Source organism: Cavia porcellus, unplaced genomic scaffold, assembly GCF_034190915.1.
Source record: "Cavia porcellus strain 051 isolate PalLab524CR breed Dunkin Hartley unplaced genomic scaffold, mCavPor4.1 scaffold_7, whole genome shotgun sequence".
Lineage (NCBI taxonomy): Eukaryota > Metazoa > Chordata > Mammalia > Rodentia > Caviidae > Cavia > Cavia porcellus.
The window spans coordinates 18,206,033-18,229,120 of NW_026947490.1; the positions used below are offsets into that span (position 1 = coordinate 18,206,033).

General features: G+C 41.1%; 2 protein-coding genes across 2 annotated transcripts; both read right to left on the bottom strand.

Annotated features, from left to right (window-relative positions):
- Positions 1-3,697: 3,697 nt before the first annotated feature.
- Positions 3,698-7,257, bottom strand: LOC101788138 (paired-like homeodomain transcription factor LEUTX). Its single transcript, XM_005002586.2, has 3 exons — positions 7,242-7,257; positions 5,043-5,194; positions 3,698-4,090 (listed from the first exon to the last, which is right to left on the bottom strand). Exons 1-3 carry the CDS (start codon positions 7,255-7,257, stop codon positions 3,698-3,700), a joined length of 561 nt encoding a protein of 186 aa, XP_005002643.2.
- A 6,616-nt stretch (positions 7,258-13,873) lies between these two features.
- LOC134476794 (paired-like homeodomain transcription factor LEUTX) lies at positions 13,874-17,454 on the bottom strand. The gene is made up of 3 exons (XM_063252452.1): positions 17,439-17,454; positions 15,216-15,367; positions 13,874-14,266 (listed from the first exon to the last, which is right to left on the bottom strand). The coding sequence occupies exons 1-3, from the start codon at positions 17,452-17,454 to the stop codon at positions 13,874-13,876; spliced, it is 561 nt and encodes a 186-aa protein (XP_063108522.1).
- Positions 17,455-23,088: the final 5,634 nt, after the last annotated feature.

Sequence of the window (23,088 nt, forward strand, 5' to 3'; positions counted from 1 at the left end):
GATGGTGAGAACAATACAGGGATTCATTAAAGATAACAGGAAATCAAAATTATTACTATAATATATCCTGCTAATTGTTTTATTTTTTCCCTTAATTAAAAATAATAATTCACTTAATAAAGGAGGGAGATTGAGGTAAAAGAGGACATAACAACATATCAAGAAGTTCAGAACACAACTGTTTAAGCAACATAGTGTTTCACCACAAGATAACCCGACTTAAGGGGCTGGGGGTTTAGCTCAGTGGCATAAGCGCCTGCCTTGAAAGCAGGCAGTCATGAGTTCGATCCCTGGTACCGATAAAAAGGAAAATGACAAAAAAAAAAAAAAAGATAACCCGACATAATAGTAGTTACCGTACGGTTTCTTTCCTTGAAATATTTGATTATAACTTCGTACACTATAGTATCAAACATATCAAGACAGTGCGAAACCATTCAAGAGGCTTCAAGTATTACAGGGTATTTAGAACCAGCTAACACAAAAGAAACAATAGTTTCTATATTATCTCTTTGCCTATAAAAGATTTTGTTTATACTATCATATACAATAAACTCCAATAAGATTCAGTGGAGACAGAAGCAAAACAGTCTGATGGGATTTTAAAACAAGATGATAGGAAATCACCTCGAGCTATTACAATGTCTTGTTTTCTTCAAAATGCCTGTACACACCATCACAGACAATACACTCAAACAGCCCACAATAAAAACATTACAGTTAAGGAGTGATGACTTTATAAGTCTTCAAAGCCGTATAATGGGGATTCATGATCACCACATACTTTTACGTATTTATCCCATTTCTTACACTAGGGAAACTATTCGGTATTCACACACGTGAGTTTGATTTGTTTCACTCAAGAGTATGTTCTCAAGCTGTTCCCATTTATTTATAAATATCTCAATGTGATTCTTCTTTATGGCTGAGTAGTGCTCAACTGGATAAAAAGAGTGGAGGAACCCAGAAAAAGAAGTGAAAACTTTAGTGAAGAATATAAAAAAAATCTAGAAAACATGAACCAGATTCAAAGAGATTATCAGGAAACTAAAACATCCATTGAAAGATGGCGATATTCCTTACCAAAAACTAAAGTCAGATTTTAAAAAGTTGAAGCTGGATTTGCACTGTGTGATCAGCGAAAGAAAAATCCCCTAAAAATAATAAGGAACCAAGAAGTAAGAGCACAAAGGCTGGAAGGCAGCACGTGGACCTATACCCTAAGAATTTCAAATAATCAGCAAAGAAGAAGGAGTAAAGAGAAAAGAAATACAAAAGCTATTCACTGAAAACATTAAGGAAAGCTTGCCAAGCATCAGAAAAGGAAATAATATTCAGATATATGAGGCATGCAGAACTCCAGCCAGCCAAAACAAAAACATATTTACACTCAGATATATAAAAGTCAAGATCCCAGAATTGATCACAACAACAGAATATTAAAAGCGGACAGAGAAAACAAACACAACACACATAAAGGAAATCTCATCAAAATCATGAAAGACTTCTTAACACAAAGTATCAAGTCAGAAAGAGCATAGCATGGAGCCACGTATTCCAAGCTCGGAAGGAAAATAACCTGCAAGCCACACGGATGTGCCCTGCAAAACTGTCTCTCAAATTTAATGGACATACAAGATGTTTCCATGACTCAAAGGAAATGTGGGAGTTGGTGACCACCAATCCACCCTACTAAATTACTGAAGGACATCCTAGACAGACAAAAACATCACCAGGATTCCTGCAAGAGTGACAGAAAGACCTCAATGAACGGGGCAGACAGCGGAATGAAGGAGAAAAGTAGACAACCAATGGCAGAGAAATAGCAAAGCAGAAATGTGGCAGAGAAAGTTGACTATAATCTCCAACATAGATGGCCTTGATACACTAACAAAAAGAAAAACAGGCAGAGTAGATCAGGAGATAGGGTCCATGGAGTTGCTCTAAGTAGGAAATATAATCTGCCTGGAAGAGGGTTAATGAACTGACAGTCAAAAAGTGAAAACAACGCTCTATTTGACTGGAAACCAGAGCGTAACAGGCACACCAGTTCCAGTGCCTGAAGAGAGGTTGGAAAGTCATGACACTTCTCTGCAGTGGAGACTTAAGCAGCTTAAATGATGGAAAACCTTGAGGCTTTTCAGCCTCAAGGTCAAAAGTTGAGAAGAAACGGATTAGAGGTGAAAGGTCCAACTCTGGCTCCTCTTTCTTTGACCCCATCACAGTCACATCCCAGTCTCCTTGATGAGACAGAGGAGTGGCAGAACAGTCAGTCTATCTGGGATGGAAGGTTGATTGTAAAGTGACAGATCATGGACCAGTTACTTGGCAGTGGACGCTTTCTCTGATGTAAAACAACTAATGAGAAATTCCTGCTTCATAGGATATTCTCAGGGCCAGAAGGTAAGACAGAGCTAAAACCTTGATCCTGATTACAGACATTTAGAAATCCTCAGAGCGCTTGCCTGTTGGAAGGGAAGGCACCTTTCTGGATTACTACACAGTAATCACGTTGTAACATCTAAAAATGTTAAAATGAGATCCAACAACGTTGCTCAGTAACAGTCTTCATGATTAGCATACGCAAGACACCAGGTTCTATCGCTAACAGCTCATATGCTCCTAGACAGTCCAGCTAAGATCGCTCTGAATTGTACACTGCACACGCTCCTGCTAAAGGTCCTATGCAGTGATGCTGTGCTACTGCCCCGGCATTCATTTACACATGGTCACAGTTGTGAAACAAAATTGTACAGTATGACTGCAACAGTCATGCTCACGTACACGCATCTCGGTTATCTGCCCACCTCCTAAGGAAGCTGCATCCTCTCAATGAGATTCACATTCAGCTGGACAATCCAGGTCCGAATACGGGACCATGCTGGCCATACATGAACATGTCCTACCCATAAAGACACCTTACATCACATCCCCAGTGTCACTCTGTTCCACACAAGCACCTCTGCCAACAGAAGATGTACCACGGAAATGATCCTGTTTGGCTCTCCTAAAAGCTGGCATGTTCTCCCATCTTTCATTTCACTCAGGACCAGAGGAGGCAGTGCCATTTCATTCCACCTGATACCTCACTATTGCTGTCTGCCTCTGCAGAGATTAGCTAACTCCTCTTTAAGGAAACAAGTGTCTTTCCTTGCAACACTTATCTGAAATATTCTCAGCAACCAGCATGAGCCGGGAGTGTAAGTTCTTCTGATTTGCACTTTCTTCAAAATGAGATTCCTTCCCAGCAAGATGGCACTACAGTAAGGGTGTCTTGCTTTCAATGAGAGCCTAGGCCTTTCCTGCCTGTTGCATGTAACTATTTTCTCAGGCAGTATTGGTAGGGGCCCTCTAGAACTGTTTGTCATTGTATGCAGAGAGAATCCATGCACGTGATATTCAATGCACTTAGGGGTGAGGGAGAATCAGGAATCTAAATTTCCCCATGCTGCTGATTTCCTTCCCAAGCGGAGTGTTCAGGGTACTGAAAAGATTGGAGGGGGAATACAAAACACTCGGAAACAGGCAACATTCACAGTGAGATGGCTATTTTATTGCCTTCTGTGAAATGACAAGTCCTCAAAGCTCTGCTGCAAAAAATGGAAATCAGTTGGGAACCATGCTTGAAAATGGAGGCTTGTGTCCAAAGTTGTGGGTGTCATGAGTCACTCTGCCCATCAGCACCATGCTCACTTCTTCACTGCAGGCAGCCTGGGGGGAGGTATATATCTAGACTGCTGGGATCATCTTCCCCAGGCAGATAATACATTTCTATAAGTTTATCTGTGTCATCAATGTCAAAATCTTCGACGTAGACGACGTGTCCCTGAGTTCCATCAGGTTGACTTTGGAATGACGAACCAAACACAGAGGCTCCGTGTCTTCTACTGATATCTTTCTCAAAACGCTCTGCTCGGTCACAGACATGGTCATCTGAAATGGAAGATATCGGTGAACAACTTGCAACAGGACTTTGTAGGACGTGCTCCTTCTTTTCTGAAGAGGTCTGCGTGGATGTTCCGGGCAAAGAAGCTAGCTTCAGTTTTAGCTGATCTTTCTTCCGTTTGCTACGCTGGTTCTTAAACCAGATCTACAGGGAAGAGAGAAGCAGTTCAATAAATGGGTATGAACCCAAAGCTTTATTTTCCTGTTCCCTAGGATGTGAGATTTTTGGGTCAGAAAGGTGATCTCCAATTGCTGTGGACTGATCTGAACAGGGGAAGTACTTTGTATCCTGTGCTGTTCTGGTTCCGGGAGGGTAAAGGGGGGGAGGGCAATTGGGTTTTACTGGCAATGCGTAGAGTAGGAAGGGGCAAACTCTCAATGCCGGAGGGTTAAACAAAGGGTGCTGCGTGTAGTTCTGCATTAGTGGTTGCTCCAAATTTTGCAAGAATACATTGCAATGACTGAGAGCAAGGAATGGGAATGGAGCTTGGGTTGCTTCAGCTCCATGAAGGGATTTTGCCCTCGCTACCTTGAGAAAGGCTAGGAAGACATCAGAATGAATTTGAATGTTCTGACTGAGCAGTATCTAGATATCTACCCGCTGTGTTTGTATAAAGACTCACTGGGTTTGGTGTTTCTCTTCTAAGGAATGGTATGGAGAGGAAGTCCACTTTAAGATGTGAAGCCTGATGAGAAGTAATTTGTACTCAGAACGTGGGCTTGGGAGGGACTAACTCCCAGCTCCAGGAAGTGCCTCAATTCTTGAGCACTAGGTTGCCCATTACAAGAGTGTGCTGCTAATCGGAAAACAACCCAAAGGGCAAGATCTCAGATCCAGATTCAAAGGGTCCCAGGCAGTGTGCTGTGGATCAGTTAAAATCTGGCCCTTGCACTTATTACTTGAGGAAGACAAGTCTTTTGGGTCAGCCTCAGTCTGCCTCCAAAAGTGAACATGGGTGAAGTGAAACTATGCCATATTTCACCGCTGTCCAAACGCACTGCACCTGGCAAAGTATGGGACTTGTATGCTGGTGGTTGAAAGCGTGTGGCTTTCTGGGTCAGGTGTACCACCTAGAGACACACACTCAGGTACTTACTTTTATCACCGTTTCATCAACATTGATTTTTGTAGCTAATTCTTTTGTAACATCGTGCCCTGGATGATTGTTCTTCTCAAAGGCACTCAGCAGTACTGAGCGTTGGGATGGGGTAAAGTCAGTTCGTGGCTTGCGCCTGTATTCTATCTTGTCTGCGGAGGGAAGAGACAAAGACTTGCATGAAAGCACTATCCACACGGAAAGGGCAAAAGCATGTGTTATAATCATACCCAAATGTGCATTTCATGCTTGGCCCAAAGAGTTCACCCATGGAACCACATTCCTCTCTAGCTCCAGGTACCCTGTTTCTTAATGGGAGAGAATACAGCATTGGGGTAAGAGTAACAGTAGACTCAGGGTTTCACAATGCTCAAGCAGTACTTGAGACCCTGGTACACTCAGCATTCAGACTCAGAGGTGCTTTCAGACCCTAAAGAGCTGGCTACTGATTTGGTCATTTCTTCGTGGGATCTGTGTGGCTAGCAGCTAAGAAGCAGAATGCATGCTGATTCTCTCCTCTACTGGCTCTGTCATTTAGAGACCTGCTCCCCTCATCGTTTGCTTCTGTTTCTCTAGGGTAAAATGGTGCCACATAAATCGTAGACATTGCAAAGTTGTGAATTTCCAAAGAAGTAAGTTTAGTGTACAGTATTTGTGCAGAATAGGAGATTATACTATGGTTTCACACATCTAATACCTTCTTACCCAGTAATACTTAATGTTATGGCAATCCATATTCCATGGTCTCTTCTATTTATAAGAGACTTTGTTTTCCCACATTGCTAAGCGGGCACACACAAACTCAAACCCACGCCTTCATGCATCCACACACACACTGCACCCAAACTGCCAACATGCTGCCTAATTCTCCGTCAGTGAACACAAATGATCCAATACATAGATTTTTTACAATCTTTTTAACAATTGGCATCGAAATCACAACCTCGCTCTGGCCAGGCAAGCACTGGGCCACTGAGCTGAATCCCCAGGACCACAGAGTTTTACAAAAACATTTTTCCGTTCCTGTCTGACGAAAGAGGGCATTGTTGAAAATTTTGAAGCATGGTATTCAAGGAGTGACAGAGACAGAGATAGATAGAGCAAACTAGAGCTCGAGACAGAAAAAGTAAAACTGAGCAGGAAAAGGAGGGTGGCAGCAGGATAAACTCTAAGTTTATTAAATAAATGGCCAGGGGTTTAGCTCAGTCACATAAGCGTCTGTCTGGCAAGTATGAGGTCCTCAGTTTGATCACGCTACCACACCACAAAAGAAAAAGCAAAAACAAACACTCCAACATTAAATTGTCAGTGTCATATTACTAGAATATATTGCACACATATATCTAGAATGCCTTGAAAATACAGAAAATCAGATGGGGCATGTATCCTTGGAAATGAGTACAAAATAGAAGATTTGGAAATGATATCAACCAAAGTACTGCAAATCTGCGCATAGTGGTGCACACCTGTAATCCCAGCCTGCCTGGGCCAAAACAGTGAATTCAAGGCCAACTTGGACTAAGCAGTAAGACCCTCCCTCCAAGGGGCCAGTGATTTAGCTGGGCGGCCCAAGGGCTCCTTTGGGAAACACAAGAATTGAACTTCCATCACTGCTACAAAACAAAAAAAAAAAAAACAGAAACAGCAACAAAAGAACTCTATCCCTAATCACACGAGAAAAATCCAAAAGCAAACCAAACCAACAAGAAAACCCCTCAAAAATAAAAATTATTGGTGTATGTGGTAGCCCATTCTTCTAATTCGAACACTTAAGAGCCTGAGGCAGAAGGATCCGTGCGAGTTCCAGGTCTGCTGGGCTATGGAACCAAGTTAAGGGCAAGCCTATCTAGAGAGTGAGATCCTGACTCCAAAGAAACAAAGATTCTCCAAAGCAAAAATATACGTTTTAACAAGTCTTATAAATACAATGCTCAATAACGTTGATTAGTTTGACAACTTCAAACTTTAAAATACATAGACTATAGAATTATACGGAAATAAACAAACCTGCAAGCAGGTATCTGCAACACACCTAACATATCAACTTTCAATGTGTAGAGGGCGACAAAGATTATTCTACTCAGCCCCTGGAGAAAAAATTCATGGAGCCCGGGAACCACCACAAAGTCTTTGCATCTCTCCCAGGGTTCCCCCACTACCAGCCCCTCAGCTCCAACTTCCCAGAATGCCTCGACTTACCTGGTTTGCTGGACATGGCAGCTGCAAGACAGTGTTAGGGCAGGACCAACTGTATCACCTATGGCTCCTCAGTTTACTGGCCTGAAGCCTTGGGCTGCCTGGCTTAAATAGTGTGTTGAGGTAGCCACACCCCCTCCTTAATCCACCCTACACATTCCAGGCCCAATTTATCCATAATCCAAGTGAGAGTGTGTGTGTGTGTGTGTGTGTGTGTGTGTGTGTGTGTCTGTGTGTGTGTGTGTGTTTGTTTGTCTGTGTGTGTGTCTCTGTCTGTTGGTCACTCTGGATGTCTCCAAACCGAGGCCACTGATGGTGAACTTTTAAGATTGAAGTCTCCAACTGCAGTTTCAACCCCACTTATTTATGTCGAACCACTAACACTAGCATGACCCTGGAATGCTCTGCTGCTGGGGCAATGCTACTGTGACTTGGCTAGCCAGGGACAGAGAGCTTTGCAGGGCTCCTGTGTCCTGAGTGCCCCAAGGTCACCACCACTGACCTAGGCTGGGTCTGCTGTTGTGCCAGGTGATGAAAGTGAAGGGTGATTGGAAACGGATTCCTAGCAGGGTGGTGCCGTGCACACCTATAATCTCAGCATATGAGAGGCTGAGGCAAGAGGATAGCCTACAGTTTGAGGCAAGCCTGAGCTACAAAACTATTATCTGTTTCAAACAATACAAAAAAACAGGTGTACGAAACAAAGAGAGAAAGAAAGAAAGAAAGAAAGACACACAGACACACAGATAGAAAGAAAGAAAGAAAGAGACAAAGAAAGAAAGATAGAAAGAAAGAAAGAAATGAAGGAAGAAAGATACAAAAAACCAATCCAAAGCAAAAAATTCCTGACCTGATATAGTAGAGGAATCCTTAGGAAAATCAGGTACACAGAAAAGAGACAAAATGTACCAAACTTTCACTGGGGACAAATGAGTCAATCAACATGATGCTGAGAAAATCTGTGGATCTGTGACCGGGAAGGGGAGGGCGTGAAACCCTACAGGGTGGGCTAGAGGGGCACTTGCGCTGCTGAGACCTGCTCCCCCTCCCCTGGGACCTGGAAAGCCCTCCACAACCAACCTGGCTGGCAAAGAAACTACATACAGTTGTCCTGGAAGATCTGCACAGAGGACCCAGTAGTGTAAGTTAAGGAGCTTGGATTGTGGCCATTTGGGAGGCCAGGTTGAGGCAACTTCAGGCTGTTTTTCTCTGTTTAATTTTCTGGCTCTGGGAGTGAAAGCCAGGGACATCACACTGAGATGTACAGCATCTGCCCATTTTTATTTTTACTTTTAGTTAGGGTCTCCTTCAATTGCTAAATGCCCGACCTGGTCTCAAACTTGGGGTCCTGTGGCCTCAACCTCTGCGAGTTCTAGGATTGCAAGCATGGGCCACACATCCACATTGCATTTTTTAACAGATTTAACCAAGTCTATTCTCTCTCTGTCTCTGTCTCTCTCTCTGTGTCTGAGTTTGAGTCTCTCTGTCTCTCTCTCTCTCTCTCTCTCTCTCTCTCTCTCTCTGTCTCTCTCTCTCTCTGTCTCTCTCTCTCTCTCTTTCTCTCTCTGTCTAATGAGGACATAGCAAAGCGGATCAGATAAGAACAATGCAAGTAACACAGCATTTCACAATAAGACAACCCCTGATTAACAGTAACTACCATAATGTCTCTTTCTTTGAAATAGTTGAGCATAGCTTCATATACGATAGAATCAAGCATAACAAATCAATATAAAACAATTCAAAAGAATGTAAGCATTACAGGGCTTTCAGAACCCAATTTTAGAAAACCAACAATGGATACAATATTATCTCATTTTCCATAGGAAAATTGTTTGTACTATCACACATAATATCCAATAACATATAACAGGACAGTACCAAAGGCAAACGAAAAACGAAAACTTGGTAGGACTTCAGACTAAGATGATTCTAAGTCCACTCTGACGATTCTAATGTCTTCTTTTCTATGAAAGAGCTCTTTCTACTATCACAGATAATAAAATCAAACAACCTAGGATAAAACCACTCCAATGAATCAATGGAGACATGATAAGGTTTCAGAACAGTGTAATGGGAATCAAGATTACTCTATGCTCTTATGTACTGTTACATTTTCTTAAACTCGGGAGAGTATAAGGTATTTATAAGTGTGAGTTTGATTTATTTCGCTTATCAGTATGGTTTCTAGTTGCATCCATGTTTTTCAAAATATTTCAATATTATCAGTTTTTTTTTAAAAATTTACTCAAAGAGAAATAAACCCAAACAGTAAAAGGGTATCAGTAATACAAAATTTCAAAAAAAATAAACCATAAGAAATCACTCACTAATAGATTACATATCGTCATCTTAGAAATAGTTGTTCAAGTTACAAAATAGAAGCCTACAAAGTGGCATTCAGTGAGACTGCAAACTGGTATGTTCAATGATTCAACAAATACTTAGTAATATGATCATCTGTTTTACACATCTAAACACACTTGCATTTGCATCCTTTAGAGGACTTTCTTTTCCTCTCTTTTTAGCAATATCAATTTCACATTTTGGGTTTTATTGATCCCTCAGTTCGTAGTACTTTTTTGGAAGAGAATAAAACCAATTGTGACAAAACAAAGAGAATCAGTCAAAACAAAGGATGGACATAGTATATGATCTAAAAACAGAATACAAGGTAATCAACAATGGTTACTATAATGCCTCTTGCTACCATAAAATTATTGTCTATAGCATCAGGTATAAGAAACCTGAACAAAACAGTACAGAACAAAACTAATAAAACGGAAACATTGGAGACATTACGCGAATTCAAAGGAACCTAATAGTCAAACAAGAATGGATATCATAGTGAATCTTATTGCCTTAAAGTAGTTGCCTATACCCTCAAAGTTGATACTATCGAACAGAACAGAATAGAGTAAAATCAGTGAAAGCAGGATGGTGAGAACAATGCAGGGATTCATTAAAGATAACAGGAAATCAAAATTATTACTATAATAAATCCTGCTAATTGTTTTATTTATCCCTTAATTAAAAATAATAATTCACTTAATAAAGGAGGGAGATTGGGGTAAAAGAGGACATAACAACATATCAAGAAGTTCAGAACACAACTGTTTAAGCAACATAGTGTTTCACCACAAGATAACCCGACTTAAGGGGCTGGGGGTTTAGCTCAGTGGCATAAGCGCCTGCCTTGAAAGCAGGCAGTCATGAGTTCGATCCCTGGTACCGATAAAAAGGAAAAAGACAAAAAAAAAAAAAAAAAAGATAACCCGACATAATAGTAGTTACCGTACGGTTTCTTTCCTTGAAATATTTGATTATAACTTCGTACACTATAGTATCAAACATATCAAGACAGTGCGAAACCATTCAAGAGGCTTCAAGTATTACAGGGTATTTAGAACCAGCTAACACAAAAGAAACAATAGTTTCTATATTATCTCTTTGCCTATAAAAGATTTTGTTTATACTATCATATACAATAAACTCCAATAAGATTCAATGGAGACAGAAGCAAAACAGTCTGATGGGATTTTAAAACAAGATGATAGGAAATCACCTCGAGCTATTACAATGTCTTGTTTTCTTCAAAATGCCTGTACATACCATCACAGACAATACACTCAAACAGCCCACAATAAAAACATTACAGTTAAGGAGTGATGACTTTATAAGTCTTCAAAGCCGTATAATGGGGATTCATGATCACCACATACTTTTACGTATTTATCCCATTTCTTACACTAGGGAAACTATTCGGTATTCACACACGTGAGTTTGATTTGTTTCACTCAAGAGTATGTTCTCAAGCTGTTCCCATTTATTTATAAATATCTCAATGTGATTCTTCTTTATGGCTGAGTAGTGCTCAACTGGATAAAAAGAGTGGAGGAACCCAGAAAAAGAAGTGAAAACTTTAGTGAAGAATATAAAAAAAATCTAGAAAACATGAACCAGATTCAAAGAGATTATCAGGAAACTAAAACATCCATTGAAAGATGGCGATATTCCTTACCAAAAACTAAAGTCAGATTTTAAAAAGTTGAAGCTGGATTTGCACTGTGTGATCAGCGAAAGAAAAATCCCCTAAAAATAATAAGGAACCAAGAAGTAAGAGCACAAAGGCTGGAAGGCAGCACGTGGACCTATACCCTAAGAATTTCAAATAATCAGCAAAGAAGAAGGAGTAAAGAGAAAAGAAATACAAAAGCTATTCACTGAAAACATTAAGGAAAGCTTGCCAAGCATCAGAAAAGGAAATAATATTCAGATATATGAGGCATGCAGAACTCCAGCCAGCCAAAACAAAAACATATTTACACTCAGATATATAAAAGTCAAGATCCCAGAATTGATCACAACAACAGAATATTAAAAGCGGACAGAGAAAACAAACACAACACACATAAAGGAAATCTCATCAAAATCATGAAAGACTTCTTAACACAAAGTATCAAGTCAGAAAGAGCATAGCATGGAGCCACGTATTCCAAGCTCGGAAGGAAAATAACCTGCAAGCCACACGGATGTGCCCTGCAAAACTGTCTCTCAAATTTAATGGACATACAAGATGTTTCCATGACTCAAAGGAAATGTGGGAGTTGGTGACCACCAATCCACCCTACTAAATTACTGAAGGACATCCTAGACAGACAAAAACATCACCAGGATTCCTGCAAGAGTGACAGAAAGACCTCAATGAACGGGGCAGACAGCAGAATGAAGGAGAAAAGTAGACAACCAATGGCAGAGAAATAGCAAAGCAGAAATGTGGCAGAGAAAGTTGACTATAATCTCCAACATAGATGGCCTTGATACACTAACAAAAAGAAAAACAGGCAGAGTAGATCAGGAGATAGGGTCCATGGAGTTGCTCTAAGTAGGAAATATAATCTGCCTGGAAGAGGGTTAATGAACTGACAGTCAAAAAGTGAAAACAACGCTCTATTTGACTGGAAACCAGAGCGTAACAGGCACACCAGTTCCAGTGCCTGAAGAGAGGTTGGAAAGTCATGACACTTCTCTGCAGTGGAGACTTAAGCAGCTTAAATGATGGAAAACCTTGAGGCTTTTCAGCCTCAAGGTCAAAAGTTGAGAAGAAACGGATTAGAGGTGAAAGGTCCAACTCTGGCTCCTCTTTCTTTGACCCCATCACAGTCACATCCCAGTCTCCTTGATGAGACAGAGGAGTGGCAGAACAGTCAGTCTATCTGGGATGGAAGGTTGATTGTAAAGTGACAGATCATGGACCAGTTACTTGGCAGTGGACGCTTTCTCTGATGTAAAACAACTAATGAGAAATTCCTGCTTCATAGGATATTCTCAGGGCCAGAAGGTAAGACAGAGCTAAAACCTTGATCCTGATTACAGACATTTAGAAATCCTCAGAGCGCTTGCCTGTTGGAAGGGAAGGCACCTTTCTGGATTACTACACAGTAATCACGTTGTAACATCTAAAAATGTTAAAATGAGATCCAACAACGTTGCTCAGTAACAGTCTTCATGATTAGCATACGCAAGACACCAGGTTCTATCGCTAACAGCTCATATGCTCCTAGACAGTCCAGCTAAGATCGCTCTGAATTGTACACTGCACACGCTCCTGCTAAAGGTCCTATGCAGTGATGCTGTGCTACTGCTCCGGCATTCATTTACACATGGTCACAGTTGTGAAACAAAATTGTACAGTATGACTGCAACAGTCATGCTCACGTACACGCATCTCGGTTATCTGCCCACCTCCTAAGGAAGCTGCATCCTCTCAATGAGATTCACATTCAGCTGGACAATCCAGGTCTGAATACGGGACCATGCTGGCCATACATGAACATGTCCTACCCATAAAGACACCTTACATCACATCCCTAGTGTCACTCTGTTCCACACAAGCACCTCTGCCAACAGAAGATGTACCACGAAAATGATCCTGTTTGGCTCTCCTAAAAGCTGGCATGTTCTCCCATCTTTCATTTCACTCAGGACCAGAGGAGGCAGTGCCATTTCATTCCACCTGATACCTCACTATTGCTGTCTGCCTCTGCAGAGATTAGCTAACTCCTCTTTAAGGAAACAAGTGTCTTTCCTTGCAACACTTATCTGAAATATTCTCAGCAACCAGCATGAGCCGGGAGTGTAAGTTCTTCTGATTTGCACTTTCTTCAAAATGAGATTCCTTCCCAGCAAGATGGCACTACAGTAAGGGTGTCTTGCTTTCAATGAGAGCCTAGGCCTTTCCTGCCTGTTGCATGTAACTATTTTCTCAGGCAGTATTGGTAGGGGCCCTCTAGAACTGTTTGTCATTGTATGCAGAGAGAATCCATGCACGTGATATTCAATGCACTTAGGGGTGAGGGAGAATCAGGAATCTAAATTTCCCCATGCTGCTGATTTCCTTCCCAAGCGGAGTGTTCAGGGTACTGAAAAGATTGGAGGGGGAATACAAAACACTCGGAAACAGGCAACATTCACAGTGAGATGGCTATTTTATTGCCTTCTGTGAAATGACAAGTCCTCAAAGCTCTGCTGCAAAAAATGGAAATCAGTTGGGAACCATGCTTGAAAATGGAGGCTTGTGTCCAAAGTTGTGGGTGTCATGAGTCACTCTGCCCATCAGCACCATGCTCACTTCTTCACTGCAGGCAGCCTGGGGGGAGGTATATATCTAGACTGCTGGGATCATCTTCCTCAGGCAGATAATACATTTCTATAAGTTTATCTGTGTCATCAATGTCAAAATCTTCGACGTAGACGACGTGTCCCTGAGTTCCATCAGGTTGACTTTGGAATGACGAACCAAACACAGAGGCTCCGTGTCTTCTACTGATATCTTTCTCAAAACGCTCTGCTCGGTCACAGACATGGTCATCTGAAATGGAAGATATCGGTGAACAACTTGCAACAGGACTTTGTAGGACGTGCTCCTTCTTTTCTGAAGAGGTCTGCGTGGATGTTCCGGGCAAAGAAGCTAGCTTCAGTTTTAGCTGATCTTTCTTCCGTTTGCTACGCTGGTTCTTAAACCAGATCTACAGGGAAGAGAGAAGCAGTTCAATAAATGGGTATGAACCCAAAGCTTTATTTTCCTGTTCCCTAGGATGTGAGATTTTTGGGTCAGAAAGGTGATCTCCAATTGCTGTGGACTGATCTGAACAGGGGAAGTACTTTGTATCCTGTGCTGTTCTGGTTCCGGGAGGGTAAGGGGGGGGGGTATTGGGTTTTACTGGCAATGCGTAGAGTAGGAAGGGGCAAACTCTCAATGCCGGAGGGTTAAACAAAGGGTGCTGCGTGTAGTTCTGCATTAGTGGTTGCTCCAAATTTTGCAAGAATACATTGCAATGACTGAGAGCAAGGAATGGGAATGGAGCTTGGGTTGCTTCAGCTCCATGAAGGGATTTTGCCCTCACTACCTTGAGAAAGGCTAGGAAGACATCAGAATGAATTTGAATGTTCTGACTGAGCAGTATCTAGATATCTACCCGCTGTGTTTGTATAAAGACTCACTGGGTTTGGTGTTTCTCTTCTAAGGAATGGTATGGAGAGGAAGTCCACTTTAAGATGTGAAGCCTGATGAGAAGTAATTTGTACTCAGAACGTGGGCTTGGGAGGGACTAACTCCCAGCTCCAGGAAGTGCCTCAATTCTTGAGCACTAGGTTGCCCATTACAAGAGTGTGCTGCTAATCGGAAAACAACCCAAAGGGCAAGATCTCAGATCCAGATTCAAAGGGTCCCAGGCAGTGTGCTGTGGATCAGTTAAAATCTGGCCCTTGCACTTATTACTTGAGGAAGACAAGTCTTTTGGGTCAGCCTCAGTCTGCCTCCAAAAGTGAACATGGGTGAAGTGAAACTATGCCATATTTCACCGCTGTCCAAACGCACTGCACCTGGCAAAGTATGGGACTTGTATGCTGGTGGTTGAAAGCGTGTGGCTTTCTGGGTCAGGTGTACCACCTAGAGACACACACTCAGGTACTTACTTTTATCACCGTTTCATCAACATTGATTTTTGTAGCTAATTCTTTTGTAACATCGTGCCCTGGATGATTGTTCTTCTCAAAGGCACTCAGCAGTACTGAGCGTTGGGATGGGGTAAAGTCAGTTCGTGGCTTGCGCCTGTATTCTATCTTGTCTGCAGAGGGAAGAGACAAAGACTTGCATGAAAGCACTATCCACACGGAAAGGGCAAAAGCATGTGTTATAATCATACCCAAATGTGCATTTCATGCTTGGCCCAAAGAGTTCACCCATGGAACCACATTCCTCTCTAGCTCCAGGTACCCTGTTTCTTAATGGGAGAGAATACAGCATTGGGGTAAGAGTAACAGTAGACTCAGGGTTTCACAATGCTCAAGCAGTACTTGAGACCCTGGTACACTCAGCATTCAGACTCAGAGGTGCTTTCAGACCCTAAAGAGCTGGCTACTGATTTGGTCATTTCTTCGTGGGATCTGTGTGGCTAGCAGCTAAGAAGCAGAATGCATGCTGATTCTCTCCTCTACTGGCTCTGTCATTTAGAGACCTGCTCCCCTCATCGTTTGCTTCTGTTTCTCTAGGGTAAAATGGTGCCACATAAATCGTAGACATTGCAAAGTTGTGAATTTCCAAAGAAGTAAGTTTAGTGTACAGTATTTGTGCAGAATAGGAGATTATACTATGGTTTCACACATCTAATACCTTCTTACCCAGTAATACTTAATGTTATGGCAATCCATATTCCATGGTCTCTTCTATTTATAAGAGACTTTGTTTTCCCACATTGCTAAGCGGGCACACACAAACTCAAACCCACGCCTTCATGCATCCACACACACACTGCACCCAAACTGCCAACATGCTGCCTAATTCTCCGTCAGTGAACACAAATGATCCAATACATAGATTTTTTACAATCTTTTTAACAATTGGCATCGAAATCACAACCTCGCTCTGGCCAGGCAAGCACTGGGCCACTGAGCTGAATCCCCAGGACCACAGAGTTTTACAAAAACATTTTTCCGTTCCTGTCTGACGAAAGAGGGCATTGTTGAAAATTTTGAAGCATGGTATTCAAGGAGTGACAGAGACAGAGATAGATAGAGCAAACTAGAGCTCGAGACAGAAAAAGTAAAACTGAGCAGGAAAAGGAGGGTGGCAGCAGGATAAACTCTAAGTTTATTAAATAAATGGCCAGGGGTTTAGCTCAGTCACATAAGCGTCTGTCTGGCAAGTATGAGGTCCTCAGTTTGATCACGCTACCACACCACAAAAGAAAAAGCAAAAACAAACACTCCAACATTAAATTGTCAGTGTCATATTACTAGAATATATTGCACACATATATCTAGAATGCCTTGAAAATACAGAAAATCAGATGGGGCATGTATCCTTGGAAATGAGTACAAAATAGAAGATTTGGAAATGATATCAACCAAAGTACTGCAAATCTGCGCATAGTGGTGCACACCTGTAATCCCAGCCTGCCTGGGCCAAAACAGTGAATTCAAGGCCAACTTGGACTAAGCAGTAAGACCCTCCCTCCAAGGGGCCAGTGATTTAGCTGGGTGGCCCAAGGGCTCCTTTGGGAAACACAAGAATTGAACTTCCATCCCTGCTACAAAAAAAAAAAAAAAAAAAAAAAAAAAAAAAAAAAAAAAAAAACAGAAACAGCAACAAAAGAACTCTATCCCTAATCACACGAGAAAAATCCAAAAGCAAACCAAACCAACAAGAAAACCCCTCAAAAATAAAAATTATTGGTGTATGTGGTAGCCCATTCTTCTAATTCGAACACTTAAGAGCCTGAGGCAGAAGGATCCGTGCGAGTTCCAGGTCTGCTGGGCTATGGAACCAAGTTAAGGGCAAGCCTATCTAGAGAGTGAGATCCTGACTCCAAAGAAACAAAGATTCTCCAAAGCAAAAATATATGTTTTAACAAGTCTTATAAATACAATGCTCAATAACGTTGATTAGTTTGACAACTTCAAACTTTAAAATACATAGACTATAGAATTATACGGAAATAAACAAACCTGCAAGCAGGTATCTGCAACAAACCTAACATATCAACTTCCAATGTGTAGAGGGCGACAAAGATTATTCTACTCAGCCCCTGGAGAAAAAATTCATGGAGCCCAGGAACCACCACAAAGTCCTTGCATCTCTCCCAGGGTTCCCCCACTCTCAGCCCCTCAGCTCCACCTTCCCAGAATGCCTCGACTTACCTGGTTTCCAGGACATGGCAGCTGCAAGACAGTGCTAGCGCATGACCAACTGTACCACCTATGGCTCCTCAGTTTACCTGCCTGAAGCCTTGGGCTGCCTGGCTTAAATAGTGTGTTGAGGTAGCCACACCCCCTCCTTAATCCACCCTACACATTCCAGGCCCAATTTATCCATAATCCATGTGAGAGTGTGTGTGTGTGTGTGTGTGTGTGTGTGTGTGTGTGTGTGTGTTTGTGTGTGTGTGTCTGTGCGTGTGTGTGTGTTTGTTTGTCTGTGTGTGTGTCTCTGTCTGTTGGTCACTCTGGATGTCTCCAAACCGAGGCCACTGATGGTGAACTTTTAAGATTGAAGTCTCCAACTGCAGTTTCAACCCCACTTATTTATGTCGAACCACTAACACTAGCATGACCCTGGAATGCTCTGCTGCTGGGGCAATGCTACTGTGACTTGGCTAGCCAGGGACAGAGAGCTTTGCAGGGCTCCTGTGTCCTGAGTGCCCCAAGGTCACCACCACTGACCTAGGCTGGGTCTGCTGTTGTGCCAGGTGATGAAAGTGAAGGGTGATTGGAAACGGATTCCTAGCAGGGTGGTGCCGTGCACACCTATAATCTCAGCATATGAGAGGCTGAGGCAAGAGGATAGCCTACAGTTCGAGGCAAGCCTGAGCTACAAAACTATTATCTGTTTCAAACAATACAAAAAAACAGGTGTACGAAACAAAGAGAGAAAGAAAGAAAGAAAGAAAGACACACAGGCACACAGATAGAAAGAAAGAAAGAAAGAAAGAGACAAAGAAAGAAAGTTAGAAAGAAAGAAAGAAACGAAGGACGAAAGATACAAAAAACCAATCCAAAGCAAAAAATTCCTGACCTGATATAGTAGAGGAATCCTTAGGAAAATCAGGTACACAAAAAAGAGACAAAATGTACCAAACTTTCACTGGGGACAAATGAGTCAATCAACATGATGCTGAGAAAATCTGTGGATCTGTGACCGGGAAGGGGAGGGCGTGAAACCCTACAGGGTGGGCTAGAGGGGCACTTGCGCTGCTGAGACCTGCTCCCCCTCCCCTGGGACCTGGAAAGCCCTCCACAACCAACCTGGCTGGCAAAGAAACTACATACTGTTGTCCTGGAAGATCTGCACAGAGGACCCAGTAGTGTAAGTTAAGGAGCTTGGATTGTGGCCATTTGGGAGGCCAGGTTGAGGCAACTTCAGGCTGTTTTTCTCTGTTTGATTTTCTGGCTCTGGGAGTGAAACCCAGGGACATCACACTGAGATGTACAGCATCTGCCCATTTTTATTTTTACTTTTAGTTAGGGTCTCCTTCAATTGCTAAATGCCCGACCTGGTCTCAAACTTGGGGTCCTGTGGCCTCAACCTCTGCGAGTTCTATGATTGCAAGCATGGGCCACACATCCACATTGCATTTTTTTAACAGATTTAACCAAGTCTATTCTCTCTCTGTCTCTGTCTCTCTCTCTGTGTCTGAGTTTGTCTCTCTCTGTCTCTCTCTCTCTCTCTCTCTCTCTCTCTCTCTGTCTCTGTCTCTGTCTCTCTCTCTCTCTGTCTCTCTCTCTCTCTCTCTTTCTCTCTCTGTCTAATGAGGACATAGCAAAGCGGATCAGATAAGAACAATGCAAGTAACACAGCATTTCACAATAAGACAACCCCTGATTAACAGTAACTACCATAATGTCTCTTTCTTTGAAATAGTTGAGCATAGCTTCATATACGATAGAATCAAGCATAACAAAACAATATAATACAATTCAAAAGAATGAAAGCATTACAGGGCTTTCAGAACCCAATTTTAGAAAACCAACAATGGATACAATATTATCTCATTTTCCATAGGAAAATTGTTTGTACTATCACACATAATATCCAATAACATATAACAGGACAGTACCAAAGGCAAACAAAAAACAAAAACTTGGTAGGACTTCAGACTAAGATGATTCTAAGTCCACTCTGACGATTCTAATGTCTTCTTTTCTATGAAAGAGCTCTTTCTACTATCACAGATAATAAAATCAAACAACCTAGGATAAAACCACTCCAATGAATCAATGGAGACATGATAAGGTTTCAGAACAGTGTAATGGGAATCAAGATTACTCTATGCTCTTATGTACTGTTACATTTTCTTAAACTCGGGAGAGTATAAGGTATTTATAAGTGTGAGTTTGATTTATTTCGCTTATCAGTATGGTTTCTAGTTGCATCCATGTTTTTCAAAATATTTCAATATTATCAGTTTTTTTAAAAAAATTTACTCAAAGAGAAATAAACCCAAACAGTAAAAGGGTATCAGTAATACAAAATTTCAAAAAAATAAACCATAAGAAATCACTCACTAATAGATTACATATCGTCATCTTAGAAATAGTTGTTCAAGTTACAAAATAGAAGCCTACAAAGTGGCATTCAGTGAGACTGCAAACTGGTGTGTTCAATGATTCAACAAATACTTAGTAATATGATCATCTGTTTTACACATCTAAACACACTTGCATTTGCATCCTTTAGAGGACTTTCTTTTCCTCTCTTTTTAGCAATATCAATTTCACATTTTGGGTTTTATTGATCCCTCAGTTCTTAGTACTTTTTTGGAAGAGAATAAAACCAATTGTGACAAAACAAAGAGAATCAGTCAAAACAAAGGATGGACATAGTATATGATCTAAAAACAGAATACAAGGTAATCAACAATGGTTACTATAATGCCTCTTGCTACCATAAAATTATTGACTATAGCATCAGGTATAAGAAACCTGAACAAAACAGTACAGAACAAAACTAATAAAACGGAAACATTGGAGACATTACGCGAATTCAAAGGAACCTAATAGTCAAACAAGAATGGATATCATAGTGAATCTTATTGCCTTAAAGTAGTTGCCTATACCCTCAAAGTTGATACTATCGAACAGAACAGAATAGAGTAAAATCAGTGAAAGCAGGATGGTGAGAACAATACAGGGATTCATTAAAGATAACAGGAAATCAAAATTATTACTATAATATATCCTGCTAATTGTTTTATTTTTTCCCTTAATTAAAAATAATAATTCACTTAATAAAGGAGGGAGATTGAGGTAAAAGAGGACATAACAACATATCAAGAAGTTCAGAACACAACTGTTTAAGCAACATAGTGTTTCACCACAAGATAACCCGACTTAAGGGGCTGGGGGTTTAGCTCAGTGGCATAAGCGCCTGCCTTGAAAGCAGGCAGTCATGAGTTCGATCCCTGGTACCGATAAAAAGGAAAATGACAAAAAAAAAAAAAAAAGATAACCCGACATAATAGTAGTTACCGTACGGTTTCTTTCCTTGAAATATTTGATTATAACTTCGTACACTATAGTATCAAACATATCAAGACAGTGCGAAACCATTCAAGAGGCTTCAAGTATTACAGGGTATTTAGAACCAGCTAACACAAAAGAAACAATAGTTTCTATATTATCTCTTTGCCTATAAAAGATTTTGTTTATACTATCATATACAATAAACTCCAATAAGATTCAGTGGAGACAGAAGCAAAACAGTCTGATGGGATTTTAAAACAAGATGATAGGAAATCACCTCGAGCTATTACAATGTCTTGTTTTCTTCAAAATGCCTGTACACACCATCACAGACAATACACTCAAACAGCCCACAATAAAAACATTACAGTTAAGGAGTGATGACTTTATAAGTCTTCAAAGCCGTATAATGGGGATTCATGATCACCACATACTTTTACGTATTTATCCCATTTCTTACACTAGGGAAACTATTCGGTATTCACACACGTGAGTTTGATTTGTTTCACTCAAGAGTATGTTCTCAAGCTGTTCCCATTTATTTATAAATATCTCAATGTGATTCTTCTTTATGGCTGAGTAGTGCTCAACTGGATAAAAAGAGTGGAGGAACCCAGAAAAAGAAGTGAAAACTTTAGTGAAGAATATAAAAAAAATCTAGAAAACATGAACCAGATTCAAAGAGATTATCAGGAAACTAAAACATCCATTGAAAGATGGCGATATTCCTTACCAAAAACTAAAGTCAGATTTTAAAAAGTTGAAGCTGGATTTGCACTGTGTGATCAGCGAAAGAAAAATCCCCTAAAAATAATAAGGAACCAAGAAGTAAGAGCACAAAGGCTGGAAGGCAGCACGTGGACCTATACCCTAAGAATTTCAAATAATCAGCAAAGAAGAAGGAGTAAAGAGAAAAGAAATACAAAAGCTATTCACTGAAAACATTAAGGAAAGCTTGCCAAGCATCAGAAAAGGAAATAATATTCAGATATATGAGGCATGCAGAACTCCAGCCAGCCAAAACAAAAACATATTTACACTCAGATATATAAAAGTCAAGATCCCAGAATTGATCACAACAACAGAATATGAAAAGCGGACACAGAAAACAAACACAACACACATAAAGGAAATCTCATCAAAATCATGAAAGACTTCTTAACACAAAGTATCAAGTCAGAAAGAGCATAGCATGGAGCCACGTATTCCAAGCTCGGAAGGAAAATAACCTGCAAGCCACACGGATGTGCCCTGCAAAACTGTCTCTCAAATTTAATGGACATACAAGATGTTTCCATGACTCAAAGGAAATGTGGGAGTTGGTGACCACCAATCCACCCTACTAAATTACTGAAGGACATCCTAGACAGACAAAAACATCACCAGGATTCCTGCAAGAGTGACAGAAAGACCTCAATGAACGGGGCAGACAGCGGAATGAAGGAGAAAAGTAGACAACCAATGGCAGAGAAATAGCAAAGCAGAAATGTGGCAGAGAAAGTTGACTATAATCTCCAACATAGATGGCCTTGATACACTAACAAAAAGAAAAACAGGCAGAGTAGATCAGGAGATAGGGTCCATGGAGTTGCTCTAAGTAGGAAATATAATCTGCCTGGAAGAGGGTTAATGAACTGACAGTCAAAAAGTGAAAACAACGCTCTATTTGACTGGAAACCAGAGCGTAACAGGCACACCAGTTCCAGTGCCTGAAGAGAGGTTGGAAAGTCATGACACTTCTCTGCAGTGGAGACTTAAGCAGCTTAAATGATGGAAAACCTTGAGGCTTTTCAGCCTCAAGGTCAAAAGTTGAGAAGAAACGGATTAGAGGTGAAAGGTCCAACTCTGGCTCCTCTTTCTTTGACCCCATCACAGTCACATCCCAGTCTCCTTGATGAGACAGAGGAGTGGCAGAACAGTCAGTCTATCTGGGATGGAAGGTTGATTGTAAAGTGACAGATCATGGACCAGTTACTTGGCAGTGGACGCTTTCTCTGATGTAAAACAACTAATGAGAAATTCCTGCTTCATAGGATATTCTCAGGGCCAGAAGGTAAGACAGAGCTAAAACCTTGATCCTGATTACAGACATTTAGAAATCCTCAGAGCGCTTCCCTGTTGGAAGGGAAGGCACCTTTCTGGATTACTACACAGTAATCACGTTGTAACATCTAAAAATGTTAAAATGAGATCCAACAACGTTGCTCAGTAACAGTCTTCATGATTAGCATACGCAAGACACCAGGTTCTATCGCTAACAGCTCATATGCTCCTAGACAGTCCAGCTAAGATTGCTCTGAATTGTACACTGCACACGCTCCTGCTAAAGGTC

Bases quoted from the DNA above. Each gene is read 5' to 3' on its own strand.
- LOC101788138 (XM_005002586.2), bottom strand. The intron at 4,091-5,042 runs GTAAGTACCTGA...TCTTCCCTGTAG, and splicing joins TTGATGAAACGGTGATAAAA to ATCTGGTTTAAGAACCAGCG.
- LOC134476794 (XM_063252452.1), bottom strand. The intron at 14,267-15,215 runs GTAAGTACCTGA...TCTTCCCTGTAG, and splicing joins TTGATGAAACGGTGATAAAA to ATCTGGTTTAAGAACCAGCG.